The following is a 21,761-nucleotide window of genomic DNA, read 5'->3' as shown; positions in this document are numbered from 1 at the left end:
TATATATATATATATATATATATATATATTTACAGTAATTCTCCTTTATTGGGCATAGACTAGGCAAAGAATCAGGACTGTACATATAACCAGAAAGAATAAAGAGTAAGAAGATGTAAAACATATGGACATATTGGTATAAGTTATAAAACTTATTTTTAACAACTGTTGCCAATAATTATAATTTCAAATGGCAACTGAAGAATCATGATGTATGTTTAATCCTCTGTAGCACATCAGCCAGTATACAGCACCATGGTCTCTTGGGCTGCATAACCCACGCATAGTCAGAAGAGTGCCCCACTGCTCTCTATTGTTCCTCTACCCTGGCCAGGAGACCGGTGCTGCATTTTTGTAAACATCATTATGATTGAACGATGAATAGTGAAATGACCCCTTTTTTTAATTAGCAGTGAATATATAATTATTCAAGATGAAAGTATTGTTTTTTATTGTAGAATCAGTACACACAATTCTACCCTTCTGACTGAAATTGTTTAGGTGATGAAGTCAGTTGCTGAATGGCTTGTGTATATTTTTGTTTGCTTATTTTTTAAGCAAGATAATTCACTTTAAAACAAACAGTTATGTATTGAAAAGCAATTCTACAGATGTGTCCCTCTCACTGTGCCAGGTCCCATGTAACTCAGCCGTTGCAAATCTTAATAACTGAAAATGTGCTTCTTATTTGTATAATTAAAATACATAGAAGTGACAAATCTAAATTGCTAACATACACTGACCACTGGGGTGTATGACATTTGTTTATCTGTATGCAACTGAGTCTGAGTCGGTGTAAACAGGGCTCCAATGCAAACACCCACTGCTTTTACTCATGGCAAGTTCCATAGTGCTTCATCTGTCACTTTGAACGTGCGTAAAACCAATTCCTGCTCAGTTAATGTCACAGCCCAGCATCTCTGGAACAGTGTGAGCAGCTTTTCGCTACTCCTCCATTACACTGAGCATCTCGCTCCGTATGGTGTACTGACTACCAGCACCTGTTTAGTGATGCAGTTTTACTTCCATAAGGAATAAGCATATAGGGTTTGATTCAGAGGATGCAAATCCTGTGTAATGCCCCTTTCTCGTGATGTAACACATTCAGGATAGTTACTCACACAGAGCAGACAATTTTCACTCCTGGGGGTAAATTTACTAAAGTTCGATTTGGTATTCAATTTTATGAATCGATAAAATTGACTGAAATTGAATTTAAATCAAACTGCAAAATCCCTTAAGAAATTCCTCATTTACTAATATTCAATTTTGCATTCGATTTTCAAATCGAATTACATTTTGGTTGATTTTAAGAAGGGATTTTGTGTTCAGGTTATGAATTCCCTTCCATTCTCCGAATGCAAAATCGAACTAAACTCCTCATTGCTTCCTATTGGGCCACATGTAGCACACTAAATAATAGGGAAAAAAATGGAAACACTCTAGAAAGTGAAAGGTAGTTGTCAGGTGTGTGCATAGTGCAGAGTGCTGTATTTCCATTTTTTTTTGTATTTAATAGCCCAAAGGTGCGTTCTATCATGAATCGGATGTCTATTTGTGCCTCGTTATATTTATGCTCAGCAGGACTTTGCAGATCTGATAATGGAGTCAGAAGCCAGAAGTAACAGCCAGAGCCTAAATCACCTGTTTGGGGAAGAAAAATTAGAACAATATTTGTAATATCATGTCGAATTAGCTGCTTAATGAACACATACAGGTAACTAACCCAACAACCATCCCTCTGGCATTTAGTCTGCCTCTTTTGCAGAGAGCGATAAATTGATGAGGATGTAGTCATCATGGCACGAACCAGGGTAGCAAGTCACAACACTCATGATTTTTAGTTTTGCATCACAGGCCATCTGCACATTCTGTGATGTCTGTTGGTATAGACATGTGCAGTATTCCTAGGTAGTCTCAATGTGTGTGCAATCTATAGCTTCCAGAACAGTAGGCATGCCTGAGAGTCTATAGAAAGCTTCCTTAAGTTCATGCAAGTGTTACTCCTGGCTGGGAAAGCAGATGTAGGTGTTGCAGAGGGGGATCAGTGCCCGCATCACTTGGGTCAGGTGCCTGCTAAAGGTAGCACTCTGTCTGAAACTGACAGTAAGGAGCCAATAGCAAAAAAATGCAAAGCACACAGCAGCTTGTGCATGCCTGATATGGCATGTGACCATGCAGTGTCTGGCTCAAGTTGAGTCTTGATGAGATCATACAGCATCATGACGTTGGAACATGAGAGGTGGAACATCTGTATGACCTCAGCAGTAGACAAAGCATTGAGGTTTATCCAACAGTGAAAGAACCTAGGCTTGAATAGGTTGCAGGGTACCTCGTGAAGCTGCTCATGTTGTTCTGATTGATGCTCCTGGGTTCTCTCAGTCAGATGATGATTTGCATACCCCAGGTAAGTGCATAGCATAGCCTTGAGCAGCCATTATTCCTACAGCCAGACTGCCCCACATGCTTTTGGGAACTTTTAAAGGCATCACAATCAATTTACAGCCAATAGAATTGTGTTTAGAAGCTCAAATCGACTGTCTTTCATTATTCTATTAATTTGGAGATTTGAAATTTGATTTTGAGTCCTATTTACATTTGATTTGCAAATCAAATGTTAGTAAATTAAGGGATCCTATATTTGACTATGGGAACACATCAATGTTTTGCCTATATTTGATTTTGAGTGAAATTCTGTTTTCTGTTCAATTTGACATTCAATTTTGGCTTTAGTAAATCTCCAATATCAAAATTGAATGGAAATCCAACCAAAATCGAAGGCAAATCGAACAGAATCCAAAATTGATTTTTAGTAAATCTACTCCCTCGAATCTCTTGTGGGTTGCCCTTCTGGATATTGTTCAGTGAAGGGGCCCTATCTGCCATATTTGGGTCCCCTTTTTTTTGTTCCTCTGGCATACGTTGAATTGCTGTATCTCTCAGAAAGTGGATCCCTGGTGCTGAGTCTTTCCCTCTCCTACTGTAGGGCTCAGGAAAGTATTTTCCTTCCTGTCAATTAGATTCTCACCAGATGCTCTCCTCTCCTTTGCCTGCACTGTCCTCAGACACTTCTCTCCCTCCTCCTCACATCTCCTTTCTCCCTTCATTACTCACAGGCTTCTGGCACTGCTGGTTCCTTCCCATCTTGCATTACCATCCCCCTTGCTGCGGTTTGCAACTTCCTCCAACTTCCGCGAGAATTGCGAGTCCCCGGCATGTGCACATCTCACCATCAGGACTTGTAGAAGTATTGACCCTGGCCCTAACACAGTGCTGGCTACGTGTGATTTATGCAGATGCTGATAACCCTTCCCCTTTTTCCTCTCCAACTCTCTTCAATCTGCACTCTAATTCCCTCTCTTCCCTACTTTCCAGCCCCCACACCTCCCCCTCACCTCCCCAGTTCTCTACACTTCCTACCCTGCCTCATCCATTTTCTCTTTAACGATTGAGAAGTTGATAACTTACAGTATACAACCTATCCTGTGGCCTCTCCAGCCTCCTCAGTGCTATAGGCTGATACTATTGCAATGCTGGCAGCTGTACAGTAGTTAGCAGGGCACATATGGTCCGACACCTACAGGGCTCTTGTGCAGCGGTTCCCACCGGGGAACTCCCCAATTCCCCACTGGGCCAGTCTGATGCTGAGTACTGTAATGTATCACAGAACAATTTCATAGCTCTCAACATTTAAAAGTAAACCAAATGCTTGCCCCCAAACCACCAAAGTCACCCCAATAAATCCAATGATTACTCATCTGATAACTCCCACTCCTTGGCAAGGACTACTGTGAGGTATGCCAGACTGTTCAATAGGCAAAGCTCTGGCTATCCCAATGGAGTGATTTTAGTTCCACACTGCAGCTTTTGTGCTAATCTCAGAAGCTAGAAGAAAATAATCATCTTGGCAACTTGTTCCCCCATCACCAGCCTCAGATCTGTTAAAAAGCCCCATTAGACACAGGCCTAGGTCTGAGCAGAGGTACACAGGAGGCCTTCTGCTTGTCATTGGTTTGTATGTTATTCATTTATGTGGCAATTATTAACATATGAATAAGGTTGAATGTTAGTTCAGTGTTCAGAGTATGCATGCCCCGCTCATTCCCTACCGTATTTGTTTGGGTTTCCTCCATACAGTATATTCAGGTTTTCTCCCACATTACAAAAACTTACTGTTAGTTTAATTAGCTTCTGACAGAAACCCTAAAGTGTATATCTGTTTATGTGGTGATAATACAGGGCCTGATTCAGAATTGTACGCCAATCCAAAGGGCTTTCTGATGGCGACTGATCGGCGCATGTGCAGGATCTGTACTGCGCATGCACTGATCAATGACTCTGTACTGTAGAGTGGGTCATGGCCACACTGCAGGGGGTATGCTCTGCCTCCAAAGTCTGCCTAGTGAGTGATGCATGTAGCAATCAGCAGAATCACAACTGTAAGCTAAAAGTCTCTGGTCCGCTGTCATGGAAAGCTGCATGACAGATGGTCTTGTGCCAGCACTCTGGTGAGGTAGCTGCCAGATCACCTTATACAATCTGTTCAGGGATACAGGGGGATGTATGCTGATTAAAATGATATACGGCGGTGACACTGTAAGATAGTGTTTTGATAAAATCGCATACACACAGACTATAGGCATGCTGGATATAATTTTAATCAGCAGAAACGGCTTGTGTGTCTTATATGCATCACTAGGGGTGTATCTAGGGGTCCAAGCGCCCCAGGCAAAATAAAGGACTAGCGCCCCCCCCCCCCTCAGATATATTACATTATTCCTAAACAACATAATGTATAAGGTGTCATATAGCCCACAAGGGAAAATAGTGCCTTCACATTGCTGTTAATAAATAACACACACTAGAGACAGCAAAGGTAACAGAGTTTTTTGGCATGCAGTTGTGTGGGGTTGGGTACATGATGCCAGGGTTGGGATCCCGGCAGTCATAATCCTGACGCTCGCATCCAGACAGGGTTAAGGTATCCTAATCCCACCCTTAAACCTGACCCTCCCTCTACCCAGCCTAAACCTAACCTCCCCCCTGCAGTCTGGCCCTAACCCTAACCCTCCCCCTAGTTCTTAACTCTCCCCCTAGTGCTTAACCCTAACCCCTAACACTTGCCATCGGGATGCTGGCGGATGGTATGCTGGTGCCGGGATTCTGACTGGTGTTGGGATTCTGACACCAGCATCCCGACAGCCAGGATTTAAACTACTTCCCATTGTATGCGGATACTGGAAATTACACACTGCTTGGGAGTCCCGGCGGTGCGTGCGATCGCGGTGTTCAGCGCTTACTGCTCAGTCATTTCACATCTTCTATTCTGGGATCAACATAATCACTGTTGATCCCATGTATCCATCTCCAATAAGTACATAAACCTTCCATCCCATAAAGCTTATAATTAGCATTAATACTTAATATATTACCCTTCACCCCATCTTAAATTAATAGACATTACCAAGATGCTACTATTATATTATTAAATATTCCTCATCATTAAATAAATAGTTGCCACCCACTGTTAAATGATTTACCCCACCACATCAATAAATTAATAGCCCAAATTATTAACCCTCACCACACTAATAAATAGCCAACACACAAAATAATGATAAAATTAATAGCTCAGTCCCCTCCCTATTACACTATATGGTTCACCCCCACTATAATAATAAATTAATAGACCAGCCCCATTACATTAATATTTTCCCCTCTCCATTAGCTCCTTCACACTAACTTTGTTTGATCCTGTTCGAGCTTTACAGTGACAGCTGCAGCCTCCACAGACATCCGGGGGGGCGGAATCTTCATAGACATCCGGGGTCGAAGTCACTCTGTGTGGCTGCCAGTGAGGGGAGGACACACAGCTAAGGATGGCTGGTTGCTGCAATAAATGATTGACCTTTGATGTGTGGCAGCCGGTGCTACTGTCATTAAACTCTGAGGGCCGCGGCTGCCAATATTGTTAATATTGTTAAAAAGTCAACAGCCGTGTATGCACTGTGGGAGCGGGGAGTCATGCACAGTCAGTCAGGGGTGTATATGCCCCCAGTCCATGGATGACACCACAGGGTGGCGCTCCCCCTCCACCGTCGCCTCTGGCGAGTGCCATACTGGCCGTTGGGTAGATACATCCGTGTACATCACTTTGCGAATAGGGTGCATTTAAAGGAAAAAAGTCGCACTGCGCTCATGCATTAAGTGTAACACGACTTGTAGTGCACTGAGGTTAGTTGTATGAGGATACTTCTGTAGTCCATGACTCCAGGTGATAGGAGATTTCAAGCACTGTGCTAAGTCCTGACTCCAGGTGATTGTGATTACAGGCACTGTGCTAGTTCCTGACTCCAGGTGATAGGAGATTTCAGGCATTGTGCTAAGTCCCGACTCCAGGTGATTGGTTATTACATGCACTGTGCTAATTCCTGATTACAAGCAATTGGTGATTACATGCCAGGCACTGTGTTAGTTCATTATTCAAGGTGATTGTTGATTACAGCAGTGGCATAACTAGCGTATTTGGAGCCCACGGCAAATTTAAAAATGGAGCCCCCCCTCGCACGGCGAAGGCGCATGCGCTGACAAATGGGTGTGGTCACTTAAAATGGGGCGTGTCAACTTGACACACTCCTTTAACGTCACTCTGAACATTCCTTTCCATATGCACCTTAACCCCAGTAGTGCCCCTTCTACAGTACCCCCAGTATGCAATGTCCCCAGTAGTGGTCCCCCTTATGCAGCCCCCCATCAGTTCCTCTTATACAGTACCCCTAGTATGCAATGCCCCCAGTAGTGGTCCCCCTTATGCAGCCCCTCATTAGTTCCCCTTATTCAGTGCCCCCAGTAGTGGTCCCCCTTATGTAGTGCCCCCAGTAGTGGTACCCCTTATGCAGCGCCCCTTATATAGTGCCCCCAGTAGCAGTCCCCCCAATGCAGTGTCCCCAGTAGTGGTACTCCTTATGCAGTGCCCTTTATATAGTGCACCCAGTAGTAGTCCCCCCTATGTAGTGTCCCGAGTAGTGGTACCCCCTATGCAGTGCCCTTTATATAGTGCCTCCAGCAGTAGACCCCCCCTCCATGCAGTGGCCCCAGTAGTGGTACCCCCTATGCAGGGCCCTTTATATAGTGACCTCAGCAGTAGTCCCCCCATGCAGTGCACCCAGTAGTGGTCCCCCTTATGCAGGCCCCCAGCAGTGATCCCCCCTATCCAGTGCCCCTTATACAGTGCCCCCTGTAGTGGTCCTCCCTATTTAGTGCCCCCAGTAGTGGTCCCCCAGTGCAGTGCCCCTAGTAGTAAGCCCCTTATACAGTGCCCCCAGCATTAGTCCCCCAATGCAGTGCCCCCCCAGTAGTGGTACCCCCTATGCAGTGCCCTTTATATAGTACCCCCAGCAGTAGTCCCCCCATGCAGTGCCCCCAGTAGTGGTCCCCTTTATGCAGGCCCTTATGCAGGCCCCCAGTAGTGATCCCCCCTAACCAGTGCCCTTATATAGAGCACCCTGTAGTGGTCCTCCCTATTTAGTGCCCCCAGTAGGGGTCCCCTAGTAATAAGCCCCTTATACAGTGCCCCCAGTAGTAGCCCCCCAGTTGTAGTCCCTAGTAGTGCCCCACCCCCAGTAGAAGTCCCCCCACAGTAGTAGCCCTAGCCCCCCCCCCGTAGTGCAGACACACAAGCTACAAAAAAAATACATTTACCTGAATCCATGCTCCGGCTCCAGCCACTGATCCCTCCGCCACCCCTCCCGGGCTGGCACGCTCTGCATAATGGGAGAGACATCATGACGTAATGACGTTTCTCCCATTACCCACTGCAAGAGCTGGAAGGCGGAGCTCATGAGTGAGCTGCAGCTGGCTCTTGCAGTGGGTGCTGCAGCAGTCATTGAGAGTCTGTCTGACTCTCATTGGCTGCTGGTTAACACACACATCGCTGTCGCTCTGGTGGTGATGTGTGTGTTAAACTGCACAGCCTGAGCATGCCTCCCACCCTCCTCCTGGCACTATTAGGTAAATGCTCAGGGGGAGGGAAGGGGCTCAGCTGTGCAGCACAGGATCGGCGCTGGGTGCAGGGAAGCCTAGCGCCGGTCCTGTGTAAATGTGTAGCGCTGACCGCACACACTGTGGTCGGCACTACACTGTCTACCTAGGACGGGCTGGACCATGGATGGCGGCGCCCCCCGCGCTGCCAGTCCTACGTCGCCCAGGGCACACGCCCTGCTCGACCACCCTTAGTTACGTCACTGGATTACAGGCACTGTGCTAGTTCCTGGCTCCAGGAAATTGGTGATTACAAGCACTGTGCTAGTTTCTGACTCCAGGTGATCGGTGATTACAGGGACTGTGATAGTTCTTGCATCCAGGTGATTGGTGATTACAGGCACCATGCTAGTTCTTGGCTTCTACACTGATAATTGCTGGTATTGTCTGGCAGTTGATGATTAAAGACACTGTGCTAGTTTCTGGTATAGTTTGGTAACTATAGCGACAATAATAGATACATTCCTTTTTCTGGGCTAGTATTGGTAGAAAGAATTTCGGTTCCAGGTCAGTTTTAATCTGCATTGTATATACTAGTCTGCCCACTGATATACTCAGTTGATACAAACAAATGGCATTAGGTAATTTTCCAGTGTTGGTTTTGTTGGAAATAATGTGTGTGCAGGGGTTGATATTGCAGTTATATAGGTACACACCAGCAGATGACTCAACCTGTGAACAGCCCAGTTACTTCACCAGTGGTGTTGGTTTATTGATAAGTAGCAGATACAGCCATACTCACTGTTAAGCTGGGTACACACTATATGATATATTGTAGGATATATAGTCCCATTGCAGATCAGAATGATATAGCAGGTACAGCCAGTGAGTATATGCTGCAACAAGGTATTAGTGCAGGAATGCTGGAACAGCTTTATAAGCAGGAATTAAACAAGTTCTTTCTAGGAGCTAAGTAGAGACTTCTGTCTCCCACCATGCCACTCTACACTGTAATGACAGTAGTGAGTTTGGTGGACATCTTGAGACAGAGCTCATAGCCTCCCTGGAGATACAGGAGGACTGGAGTCTGCACAGTAGAACACTCCTCTTGTAACATTCCCCCTCGCTACAAGCTTCTCCTTTCACAAACATTTATATAAAGCTTTGCTGTGAATCACATTGGGTTAAACACATGAAAAGGCATTAACATGTCATTTGTGTTACATTTTGGGTTTTTAGATCAGAGTCTGGACCTGTGGATGGGGCTGATGGGCTGTAGCAAAATAGTGGTGGTATAATCAGATTTCTACTCATGGGGGTGACCGATGTGGTAATGCCTGGGGTGTTTGTAAAGGTAAGTGACACCTGCAAGGCTCCCTGTCTATACCTGGAACAAATTGAGTGGAGCTCAACCACTTACCCCAGATAAAGGAATAAGAAGCTGGAATCAATGTTTGAGAACTCAGGGGACAACACAGCAAGTAATTTAGGTAATCGGTAGCCAATCTGGAATCGGCTAATGGATGCTGCAGACCAAATATGAGAATTGGGTCACTCAAGCTTAAATCCTCAAAGATGAACTTAAGTTCAGCACCCAGTCACCAAAAACCATATTGAATGTTTGTAGCATGAATGCTAACACTCTAGGATAGAACCCACAAGGCAACAATTACCATTGATTAAGGTACTGATGGTATGCTGAGTAGTGAAGTTGGAATTGAAGAATAACTTGCAGACTTGGAGTCTAGATGAACCGGATGAAAACTGGAAGTTGCAGACATGGAACCAGAGAATTGAACCAGACTGAAACCAGAGGGAGCAGCAGCTAGCGGGAGTGGAATCACAGACTTAAACCGGAGATAACCGCAAAGTAGCCAGAGTGGAACTGGGGGTTTGAACCAGACTAGAACCAGAGGCAACAGCAAATTTGCCAGAGTGGAACCATAGTTAACAGCAGAGTAGCTGGAGTGGAACTGTAGGCTTACTCTGGATTGGGAACAGAGGTAGCTGGAGTGAAACTGGAGGCTTGAACTGAACTGGAACTGGAGGTAACTGCAGAGTAACCAGAGTGGGACAACAGAAATTGTATCTAGAATTGCAGGAATGGAACATAAGGGATCCAAGATGAAATCATCATATCATCTGCAAATAAGGATAACTTGCATTCCTGATCCCCAATAGTAATACCCTTAATATCATTATTATGTCTCAGTGCAATCGCTAGAGGGTCAAGTGCTATTGCGAACAGGAGTGTGGAAAACAGACAGCCCTGCCTCATCCCTCTTTGAATACAGAAGGGGAGTGACATATATCTGTTGGTGAGAACCCTAGTAATGGGGGAAATATATGTTTGTTATGATTTCTACAAAAGGGGAGGGGTATGCCAAAATGGCATAGAGATTCAAACAAGTGATCCTATGTCACCAAATCAAATGCTTTTTCAGCATCAAGAGACAGCAGAAACCTGGGATCACCCGTCTCCACATTCCATGAAGATTGCAACACAGTGAGAACTTTCCTGATATTTGTGACTGAACTCCTGCCCCACACAAACCCAGTCTGGTTGGGGTGTATAATCGATGGAAGTATCACATTAAGCCTCTCAGCCAGTATCTTTGTCAGCAATTTTTAGTCTATGTTAAGTAGGGATATGGGTCTGTATAAAGATGGTGAGAGGGGATCTCTACCTGATTTTGGGAGAACTTTTACAATGGCTGAGTTAAAATACTGAGGGAGAGAACATCCATCTAAAATAAAATTAAAGACATTAGTCAGAGATTCGGTTATACGGGGCGTAACATTTAGAAGAATTCACCACTAAGGCCATCGGGGCCCAGAGCTTTGAATTTTTTCAGGGATTTAATGGCTTGATCATCTTCATTAGAAGTAATTTTACTAGTGAGACTCTCTGCCTGTGTAATGGAGATTTGTGGCAGAAGCAAGTGTACCAAAAAGCTTGTTTCTGAAAACTCGCTATTGGTTCCTGGGTGTAAAGGTTTTGATAATAACGGAAGAAAATATTTGCTATATCATCTCCTTTGAAATGTGTGTTGGAACACACATCTTTAAGTGCTGCAATGTTATTATGTGACCTATTTCCCTGTAACATGCTCGAGGGGAGTAGACTGGGTTTGTTACCATGTCTGATAAACTGCAGTTTGCCTGAATAAATGTATTTGTCATCCATATGAGAAAGAGTTTGATCGAAATGTAATTTGCATTCTTTGCTTAGTTCTGTTTAACTGTGAGGAAAGAGCTTTCAGGGCTTGAAATGCGTTCGTTAGAGAAGTTTGAGTGGATCTATAAGCTGCATCCTGCTCAGTTCTGTATTTTTTCATAAAGTAGATAATGTCCTCTCGTATTACAGCCTTGGCGGTTTACCAAAACAAACCTGGGTTATCTTTATGGGACTGATTGTTCATATCATAAGTGGCCAAGGCAGTTTTCAGCATTGACTTAAATTTAAGAGAGGAAGCAAGTTTTGCTGGGAATCGCCACTGAGTGTGTGTTCCTAAAGTGAATTTCCCCTGTATGTCTACCCACACTGGGGCATGATCTGATATAGAAATGGCTTCGATGTTGGTATCTAGGACCATTGGGGACAATGAATTGTATAAAAAAAAATAGTCAAGTCTGGAGAACACAACATGCGTGGCCGAATAGAATGTGTATTCCAGCTCGGTGGGGTGTCTTGTCCTCCATATATCCAGTAAGTTTAGTTCTGTAGCAATATATTTCAATCCTACTTTAGGCTGTTTAGGGGAGGAATGGGAGGGATTTTTCCTATCCAAAACTGAAGAAGCGACTAAGTTAAAATCTCCTCCTAGTATGATTTGAGAGTCAGTAAAGTTGTGTAACTTATTAATTAAACCCAGGAAGAACGATTTATCATAAACATTAGGTCCGTAAACATTGCACAGACAATATCTAGTGCCATCTAAAGTGACATCTATAATGGTATAGCGACCATTTTGGTCCACTTCGGGAGAATGTATAGTATATTGAATACCCTTACATAATGGAATCGCCACCCCACGAGCCCTAGAGGTTTATGAGGAGAAGGCTAATACCTGCTGGTGTAACATACTTAATTTAGCATGCTCAGCAGGGGTCAAATGAGTCTCCTGTAAATAAGTAACATCAGATTTAATTTAGTTAAGGTATGTGAATATACGTCATCTGTTAAATGGGGTATGTATCCCCCTAACATTCCACGAGCAAAATTAATGGTGGGAAGTCATCACATGATACCAAAGTTAGATAACATACGTAAAGAAAAACCATGAGATAATTACTGTAGGTACTATCTCTTCAAGGTACCTGTACATGATAATTATGATTAAAGTGACAAAAACATTCAGGTTATTGCAAATAGCATATGAGTACTGTGAGATATAAATCTGCGGGGGCACATCTTGCCAATATTTGGACAATATAAACAAAATAAAATGAAGACAAAAATATGTAGAGAGATATTGAAAATTACAATATAACATCTTATAAGAAACAATGCTGTAACCACAGCCACCGTGGTAACTGACGTAAATTAAAACTGTAAATCGTCACCACAAGTGGAATTAGATAAACAATCAAGGGCATCACCAATATAAAGGAGAAACCTGGTAAGTGTAATGAAGTGAAAGAAGGAGACCATCATAATATCAGTCATTACGGTCCATCTCAGAAGAACCAGACACCTCATTCTCTTCTTTGAGGAAATCCTGAGCATCCGCTACCTCTGTGAAATCCTTAGCTCCTTGAGAAGTATATATGTGGAGTCTAGCTGGATATATAAGACAAAATAGAGTTCCTAGTTTGATGAGTTGTGAGCACACAGGAGATATGTTTCTATGGGCTCTGGCTACCTCTGCCGAGTAGTCTTGAAATAAAAGGATGCGCTGTCCATCCCATTGAATTGGGCCTTTTTGTCGGGCTGTTGACCAAATGAGGTCTTTGTAATGGAAGTTCAGACATTTGAATATAACAGCCCTGGGACAGGTGGTGCTAGAGTCTCGGTAAGGCCCCAGACGATGAGCGCATTCAATTTCTAGGGTGCTTAATTCAGCTGAAATGCCAAGTAGTATTGGGAGGTCTATCTGAAGAAATTTAGTTAGGTCTGCACCTTTAACTGATTCCTTAAGGCCCAAAAGTCTCAGATTATTGCGCCTAGATTTATTTTCCAAATCATCTACTTTGGATAACAGCTGTAATTGGGTGGACGTCAGGGAAGAAACTTGTTGTTTTAGTTCCGAGATGTCGTAAAAATTGGCGCCAATTCTATTCTAATTTTCAGATACTTGTTGGGAAATAGTGGACATTCACGTTTTAATATCAGCCAGTGCCCCCATAAATGTATCCACTTGTTTTTGTGAGTGGTTCCACAGTCTCTCGTATAGCTCTGACAATCTCTGTATATGAGAGAGGAGCAGGTGCTGGATCTGTTGTGTTACGTGCGTCAGTGGAAGCCAAATGCATGTCTTCTGCACTATCAGTAGTTTGATCTGCACGTTTATTACTTCCTCTAGCGCGTGGTATTTTTGGAGTAGGTGGCGGAGCCTTGTGCTTATCCATGTGTGAAAGGGCCCGTGAGTTTCACTATTATTAGTGCTTGTGGTGGAGAGAAATTGACTTGACGTTGGCCGTGGTTACATAAGCTGAAAGGCTTTACATTTTAGTTATAAAAAATGTGTGAAGGAGAGACTAGAGCAATAGCACCACCTTGTGGGAGGATTCAGTAATACAATAGATCTTCAGAGAATTAAATATATATAGTTCCAAGTATATGTAAAGAGGGTACTTCAGTGTGGTATTCACTTTGATGGGTTTTATTGTATACTGTGAGTCCTCCTGAGTATATTTAATACTAATTGGTACCTGTCTCCTTATGGGGTGAGCAGCAGGCTACAAGATGGTGCCAGCAGTCTGTGTGCGTGTGCCTCTGGATGTCTCCACAGTCCGTTAGATGAGGCTCCCGATCAGATAGTTTGGCTCCGGAGACCTGACCAGCAGTGTCTCCGTGTGTCCCAGTCAGCAGTCGCGGGTATAGTGGCAAGCCTGGTAGATGTGCAGGGCTGAGACTCCCATTGAAGAGGGAGTAGTGGTAAGCCCGGCTTCCATCCACACCGCCGCGACCTTGCTAGGCCGCGGGTCCCGACTGCCATTGGTAGGGCGTCGGTGAGCCCATCAGGCACTGAGAGCACTTGCCCGGGGGGTTGAGATGGAAGTATGTGGCCAGAGGACAGCGAGTGAGGAGGCAACTTAGCGTGGTGCGCTGTATTCAATTCAGGCCAGACGGAGCTTCGGCTCCATGCTGCCCTCTCTCTTTGCGTCCAAGCCACGCCCCTCCATAAAATTCCTTTTACTGATAGCATGGGCCATTACAACAGTTTCTCCACTCACCAACTTGGAATTGCTGTCACTATCATGATTTTATTATGTTTTTTACACTTATGGTTATTAAATCTTGAAAAGTTTCTTTGCCTATCTTGGAATTCCATTCACACCAATTAGACTTTAGCCTTGGCTTCTAAATATCTTGAGGCTCACTGGCTGCAATGTTTGCAATTTCCCCATCATACCTCTTTGGTGGTTTACTGATATTTGGCCTTGTAGAAGATCTTTTCTGTGGTTTAACTTCATCATTGCTAGTCTTGGACTTAGATTTACCTTCTACTGCTGAAATGTCCAGTGACACATACTTGCTCTGCATATCAGCTTCCAACTTTTCTTCAATTTGCATAATTTTTTTTAAAATAAGAATCTTTCTGGTATTTGGATTCCACAATCTGTAACCTTTGTTCTCATGTTAATAGCCAAGCATTCCATGTCTGCATCCTTTACCGTACATTTTGCGCTCTCTACTAGTGTACGTTTCACTCATTCACCGACACCGTTTTGCTCAGGAGTGTAGGCAATGGTCAATATTTGCTCTATTTCATATTTATGAAGTATTCTTCCTCCTGTCTGTTGAGATATTCTCCAACATTATAAGAGTCTTGAGTCTGTAACCTTTGTGATTTTCTACAATTCTGCTTTAATCTGCAATCTTTTTCACCACTTCAGTTTTTTACTGATGAAGTACACATTTGTCATCCTTGTGAAGTCATATATAAATGTCACAAAAATCTGTATTCACTCAGACTTTACTTCCATTGGACCACAGACACATATCTGACTATACTATTTCAAGTGATTTTGTAACTCTGTTTTTTTATTTTGGAAATGGCTGGCTCCTTTGTTTTTCTGCAAAACAGCTCTTGCATATGTTTTTTTCTTTATTAGTCATCAACAGTCATATGACTATCCTGCTCTGTAGCTTTTGAACACTGTCACATCCAAGATGACCATATCTTCCATGCCAGAGTTCCAGTGACTCCGACTTTGTTGTCATCATTGCGTAACAGTGCTATGTATCTAGGAGGTACAATTGCTGACATCCTGTGCCTGTAGCTATGATGGTCCCTCTTTTGTTTCTCACAATGCACTTTCCTTTAGTGAAGTGAACTCTGTGGCCTCTCTGTTCCAGGACACTGATAGTAATAAGATTTGTTCCCATTTTTGGTACATAAAGCACATGTTGGATCTTGTTACAATTTTTAAGCATGCTTTAATTGTTCCAACTTTAGTTGCTATAAGAACTTGATTGCCAATGCCTTTAATAGTGATATGGTTACATTTGGTTTACTTAGTGAACCATTCCTCATTGCAGCTGAAATGCTTTGTTGCACCTGAATCTGTAAATATTTTCTGAGGTTGTTTGTAACACTCAGAGCTGACTCATCTTTGCCATTGCATTTCTAGCTTTGGATAGGATTCACATTCTTTTATTTGTACTCATTTTCTTTGTGACCTATCTTGTGACAATTAGAACACTTGAACTTAAATTTTCTGACATGTTCACTTTTTGAATGTAATGCAGTATTCTCAGCATTCAGATCACAGGTCAGACATTCTTGAAACTGTTATAACTTTCCTCTGATTGTGTCTGTTGTTAACTTTGCTGTGTTTTAGGTGTCAAGTTCTGCAGCAATCTCTTCATCATCCACTTGCACTCCAACTGTTGTTCTTTTCAGAGAGACAGACATCATTTTGTCTATATAAATACACTTTGCATAGAAGGAAAAAAGGACAAAAACTGTTTTTTGGGGGCACTCTGACTGATTGAATATGTTGTAATTATATTATGTAATAGGTAAAAGAGGAAATATAAAACTTAGCTTTTAATGGAAAATCCTGTATATAAAAAGAATGATGTTAGATAAACTCAATACAAGAAAAATAACAAAATAAATGTGTCTAATCACATAATGATTGCTCAGATTCAAAAGGCGAAAATTTATTTTTTTATATACCTTAATAATGAGATTAATTGGTTTCTGACCAACAGGGATATAGACAGACACAATCTAACTACGTCTCAAATAAACTAAGCAAATAATTCTTCTAGCTTATATGTCTTGATACAATATCCAACCTTATGCATAGGTGTGAGCCACTTGAAGTTGTTATACCCAAATTAAATAATTATACCAGAGAACGCATTATTATTGCTTACAAATTTTATATATTAAATAATATATTGATTTATCATACTGAAAATGACACATTAGTAGTCATGCTATAACAAAATAAATAAAGTTTGATTGTATAATGTACACACTAGAAAAGTTATTCATGTACTGTAAATAATAATACATTCATCGATTGATGCCCCATTGCTGAAATAAAGAGGTTAAAGATCATTGCCTAATTTAACAGCCATATGAATGAACAACGACTGAATAGATAATTGGTAGTGAATCTAATTTTCAAAAGTATATAAACACTACAACATTGCATGGTATAATCACCTCATGGACAAAATAGCAGTGGAGTTATTAAGCAGGTGGTGATGAATCACATCTCAAATAACCCCCTGCTCAACAAAATGTATGCATAACAATTAATCATAGAATTCAACAATAAAGTATATCATTCAGTGAGTCCATATGCAATAAGTCAATGGTAATTATTACAGTGTGATTTCATTATCTCTTAAGTTAGCTGTACAGTTTATCACAAATGGCTGTATAAAAAAGGACAACATAATTAGCTAACATGAATGGCAGCAGCTAATAAATTATTCTACTTTTCAGAGTATATAAGCATAATATATAATACTGTATATCTGCTAGATAGGCAGCTGCAGCGTACTGATATCAGACATTTGAGATAGCCTGATGGATAGAGAATGTGTCTCTCCACTTCTGCTTTCCCTTGTCTGATGACATTGAACAAGGGATGAGAGAGTGCAGAGCACAGACCCCAGGAGAAACAGTGAGAGCGCTTTTGCTGTCTGGGCACCCAGCCGTGTCTCTCCCATGATACCATTCCGGCATGAGGTCAACGGCTTAGCCAAGATGAAGAGCACTAAGAAATGGACAGTAAAAGTACATCCAGTCCACAAGTTTGTGGAACAAAGGCTTCAGAAGTGGTGTGTCAGTGATGCTGCTTAGAACAAGTAGACCGAAAGGGATGAGCGTTTCACCTGTAGGCAATCAGGTGGCCAAGCCTACAGGCGAAACACATGTCCTGTTCGGTGTCAGTCAGTATCCTAACCCTCTCCCTACCTTTAACCCTCCCTTCCCGATGCATAAACCTAACTACCCCCCTAATACCTATACCTAACCTTACCCTCCCCGCACCCTAATCCTAACCCTCCCCATAGTGAATAACCCCTAACCCTTCCCCTAACCCCATTACGTAGCTTCGGGATCCTGGCGGTCATGATGGCGGTGCCGATATTCTTGCAAGTGTCAAGATTATGACCGCATCCCGAGTGGTGGAGTCAAATAGGTTTTTAATTGATGCCACAAAACACTTTTTTGTTTCTGGTTTCCTGTCCCGATTGTGTCACAGTTGAGGCATGTCAGTCAACAACTTGCTTCTTGTTGTTGGGAAAGCGATGCCTATATGAGTAAAATGAAAATAGGGTCATCCAACTGTTCAATTTGTCGTGATCTTTGAAGATTTCTTTATACTACATTTTTTTTAGAAATAATTTTTCTTACATTGAAAGGCAGGTTTAATCTCATCTTTAATTGATCTGGGATGCTGTAATTAAGAACCTGGTCACTCTTCTCATTGATGGAAACCTCTTGTCTGGTCTGGGTAATATAACTTTGTTGCACTCTACTGCCAGGTCTCTCACAAAAAAGGGAGTAAGACATGGGTCAAAAAGGATACAGGACCATTGTCTAAGAGAATTAATTTACATTCATTGACATTGCCAGGTGTATACTGCAAACATTGCCTACTATCAACAAACCCAAGTTGAGTCTTTTTGTGAAGGGATCATTGAGAGGGCAAAGCTTATGTAACTCAGCATGTATCTGTATTCCAATATATGCTGTAGGGAATCAACCATTATGGGATAGATTAAATATATTTAAAATTATATTTATAGGAACATGATAAGACTTTATATACCAATTACTTTCTGTTTCAGGCCAGTTCTATGTTATTAATGAATGAAAATGTCCATTTCCTGTTAGGCTATTCCTTTATTTAATATTATTCAAATCAACACCATGTTGTAATATTATATTCTGCAGAATTATACACTCTGAAGGGAAATGCTAATGGTCAGCCCTGCGTCTTCCCCTTCAAGCATGACTCCAAGTGGTATGCGGACTGCACGCTTGCAGGAAGAACTGATGGAAGGCTTTGGTGCTCTACAACTGCAGACTATGACAAAGACAAGTTATATGGCTTCTGTCCATCTAAAGGTAAGTGTAACTATTATATGCACTGATGCAGTGTGCTCTGATTAAAGACTGAGATTCACATATTCATACTAAGACGATAAGGAAATTTGAAGGCCTTACTTGTGGAAGATGATTGTATGTTTGCATACATGTCAGGTCTGTCAGATATGCCCTGCTTAGGGACATGTTTAGAGCCATTAACTTAATGGGCACAGCCAAATCCCATGTCTTATTTTTCTCATTAATTGCCTTGTGCCAAGGAAGTTCCTATAATAAATCAGCCCATGCCAACTGTCTCTGGCAACAACCTATGGGGGACAGGGAAATGAAAAGAATTCCATACCTACATTAATAACACAAAACCCTGATGGTGAGTAAGCAGGCAAAACAACAGCCAAGATCTGCCTGGCAAAGAACAGTACTAGCTAGAACAAAGCATTTATGTCAAATATTATGCTAGACATTATACTGGAGCCCCTTAGCCATATGAAATGTATTGTTTAGTAGAGGTGGCCATCGACCATCAATGGTTGCAGCGATCAATGGTCTATGACTGTGTTAGATCTTTCTCTGGTTTGCATTGTCCCCATGAAGTGTGAATTCCTTCCACCAGGGGTCACTAGGCCTCTGGTTATGTGATTTGCTGTTCTGGATAGTTCCATAGGTGCTGCTATTCCAATTTTGTTCTGTGACCAGAGGTCAGGTGGTTTACAACTAATCACCATTATGTTTTGCTCCTGACACCTGCCTATTTAGTCTGCCTGATCCCAGCACTCATTGCTTGGTCATCAGTGTTATTTGTCTGTTCTGATCTACCATGATGTTTCAATAATGTTTCTGCAATATTTCTGGATCCCTGTTCCTGTTTACACCAATGTTCTTGACTTTGTTTTGCTATACGCGTTAAGCTCCATCACAAACACCTGTTAGGTTGACAAGTAACCTAGGATATTTGGACTCTCCATGGACTTCTTTAGACATTAAACAAGCTCCCATTCTAGACTTTGGACTAGCAGCTATGTGGAGAACTCTACAGCCCCAGGAATTTGTGCAGGACACGCTTAGAGGACTTTTATTACTTCAATCCACTGGCTGGTAACTATTGCTGTGTTCAGATATTCAGTCATTTTGGATCAAGTCCTAACACCATCAATTATACAGGAAAGACATTCACCACCTACAGGATGTTTGATAACAATAGTGTTTTATGACTACACAAGCTCTTTTAATTTACAAGATTTAATAATAAAAATTACTGTTTCTACTGACACATCTGTTTCTTAATAATATATATATATCTGACTAGTGCTGGTTCTTTATTAATATCAGACTATTATTATGTTTGATATTGAAAAGGATGACTGATGTTTATTAATACCTCACTCAAGTGAATCTACTACATTAATAACATTGAAATATGTATTGTTAACTTATAACACTTTGAAACATGGCTTCACCCATGTTAGTTCTATGAGTATAATGAATCCAAACATAATGGGTAATTGGCCATTGATGAAGTCATATGAGTTTTCTTAAATACATGCAGTGTATTGCCCGATTAAAATCGGACTACAATTAATATATATTAGTTAAATAATCCCAATAACAGCTAAAATGGCTGTTTGCTGCACAGCGGAGATTAGCAGAGAGTGGAGTATTAGGGGTATATTTACTAAAGTGAGAGTCTTTAGAAGTGGAAATGTTGCCCATAGCAACCAATCTGATTCTACTTAACATTTAACAAGCACTTTCTAGAAGATAATAGCTAGAATGTGATTGGTTGCTATGGGCAACATCTAAACTTCTAAAAACTCTCACTTTAATAAATGTACCCTTATTAGGATCAGTTTGACCCAAGGATATTCTTTCCACCATAGGGTCTTGGATGATTATATTCCCTGTTAATTTACTATACAAGATATATTTCCTCCTATTGTTTTGTGACCAGTCTGTGTATCATTGTCAATTGCTATACCCACATATCCCCGTGGGTTGCTTTTGATAAAGCCTGCGAATAGAATATATATACACTACACCATTTGCAATGTGTATTTATTGTATAGGATAATACATCTCCTTGGTAATCTCTCAATGGTGAGGTATTAGTTTGTGAGAGTACATTTAGCAACAATGTTCATATATTCATAAAATTTTGCTAATTAAAGAAACATTGTAATTACCTAATGTTACATTGAAAACAAGTACCGCTCATCAGCACACTATCTAGTGTGAAGCTGTGCACAAAAATGGCAGGATTAAGCTGCAATGAGCAATCACAGAAGACAACAGGCTTTTATAAATATTATGGCCTAGCAGGGTTGAAATAATGGTAAAGATTCTGGGCACCTCACCGCGCGTTATGTTGTTGCAATATATTTGGTTAGTATGTGCAAATCAAACTAATTTAGGAGGAGAGAATCTGTTGGTGTTTCGAGTAATATTAATTGCATAGATAGCACACGCTGATTTTTGTATATAACTCACACAAAGGATCTGATTCAGATGCGGTCGCTAAAGTGCGATCGCTCGCTGCCGGGAGATTGTTGCACAGTGCGCATGCGTCTAATTTGCAGTGCGCGTGCGCAAGCCAGTCTTAGCGATGAATCGTGTGCTCGTAGCACACAGACTGGCCGCTACTATGAGTGACAGTGCCATTTGTGGGTGGTAACAGGGGAAGGTGCTTGTGAACGGGGGAGTGGATGTGCGAACGCAGGTGGGTCAGGCTGCCAAAACGCTGTTTAAAGGGTGTGCATAATTAGCAAAGTAGCGTCATTGTACACGTCACCTGAATGTATTGCATCCAGCACTGATCGCAGTGCGTGCAGTGGGGAAAGGCAACCCCAAGGGCTGCGAGCAGCTCCGTTGGTTCTCGATGATACCAATTAATCAAACAATTCCAGGAGATGACGTGTGTTGCGAGGGGAAAGGAGGTGTCTTTATACACTTGCGAGCGCTCAGTGCGATAGGTCGTTAAGACATAAAGGGCGTCCTTACGCCACGCAGTGCGAGCATTTAATTTAAATATCCGGCCCTTTT

The 21,761-nt window shown here is 42.0% G+C and overlaps 1 protein-coding gene across 1 annotated transcript in view; it reads left to right on the top strand.

Annotated features, from left to right (window-relative positions):
• Window positions 1–21,761, top strand: part of LOC148517455 (macrophage mannose receptor 1-like) — a 241,604-nt gene that overhangs the window by 20,855 nt on the left and 198,988 nt on the right. The window contains exon 3 of the mRNA XM_088478643.1: window positions 18,573–18,746. Coding sequence (XP_088334769.1) covers window positions 18,573–18,746 — 174 coding nt within the window. The remainder of the gene's footprint in view (window positions 1–18,572; window positions 18,747–21,761) is intronic.

The sequence above is a fragment of the Taudactylus pleione genome, unplaced genomic scaffold, assembly GCF_031769625.1.
Source record: "Taudactylus pleione unplaced genomic scaffold, aTauple2 ptg000216l, whole genome shotgun sequence".
In the NCBI taxonomy this organism is placed as follows: domain Eukaryota; kingdom Metazoa; phylum Chordata; class Amphibia; order Anura; family Myobatrachidae; genus Taudactylus; species Taudactylus pleione.
The sequence above is the reverse complement of the archived record's forward strand: the minus strand, read 5'-3'. Positions and strand labels throughout refer to the sequence as shown.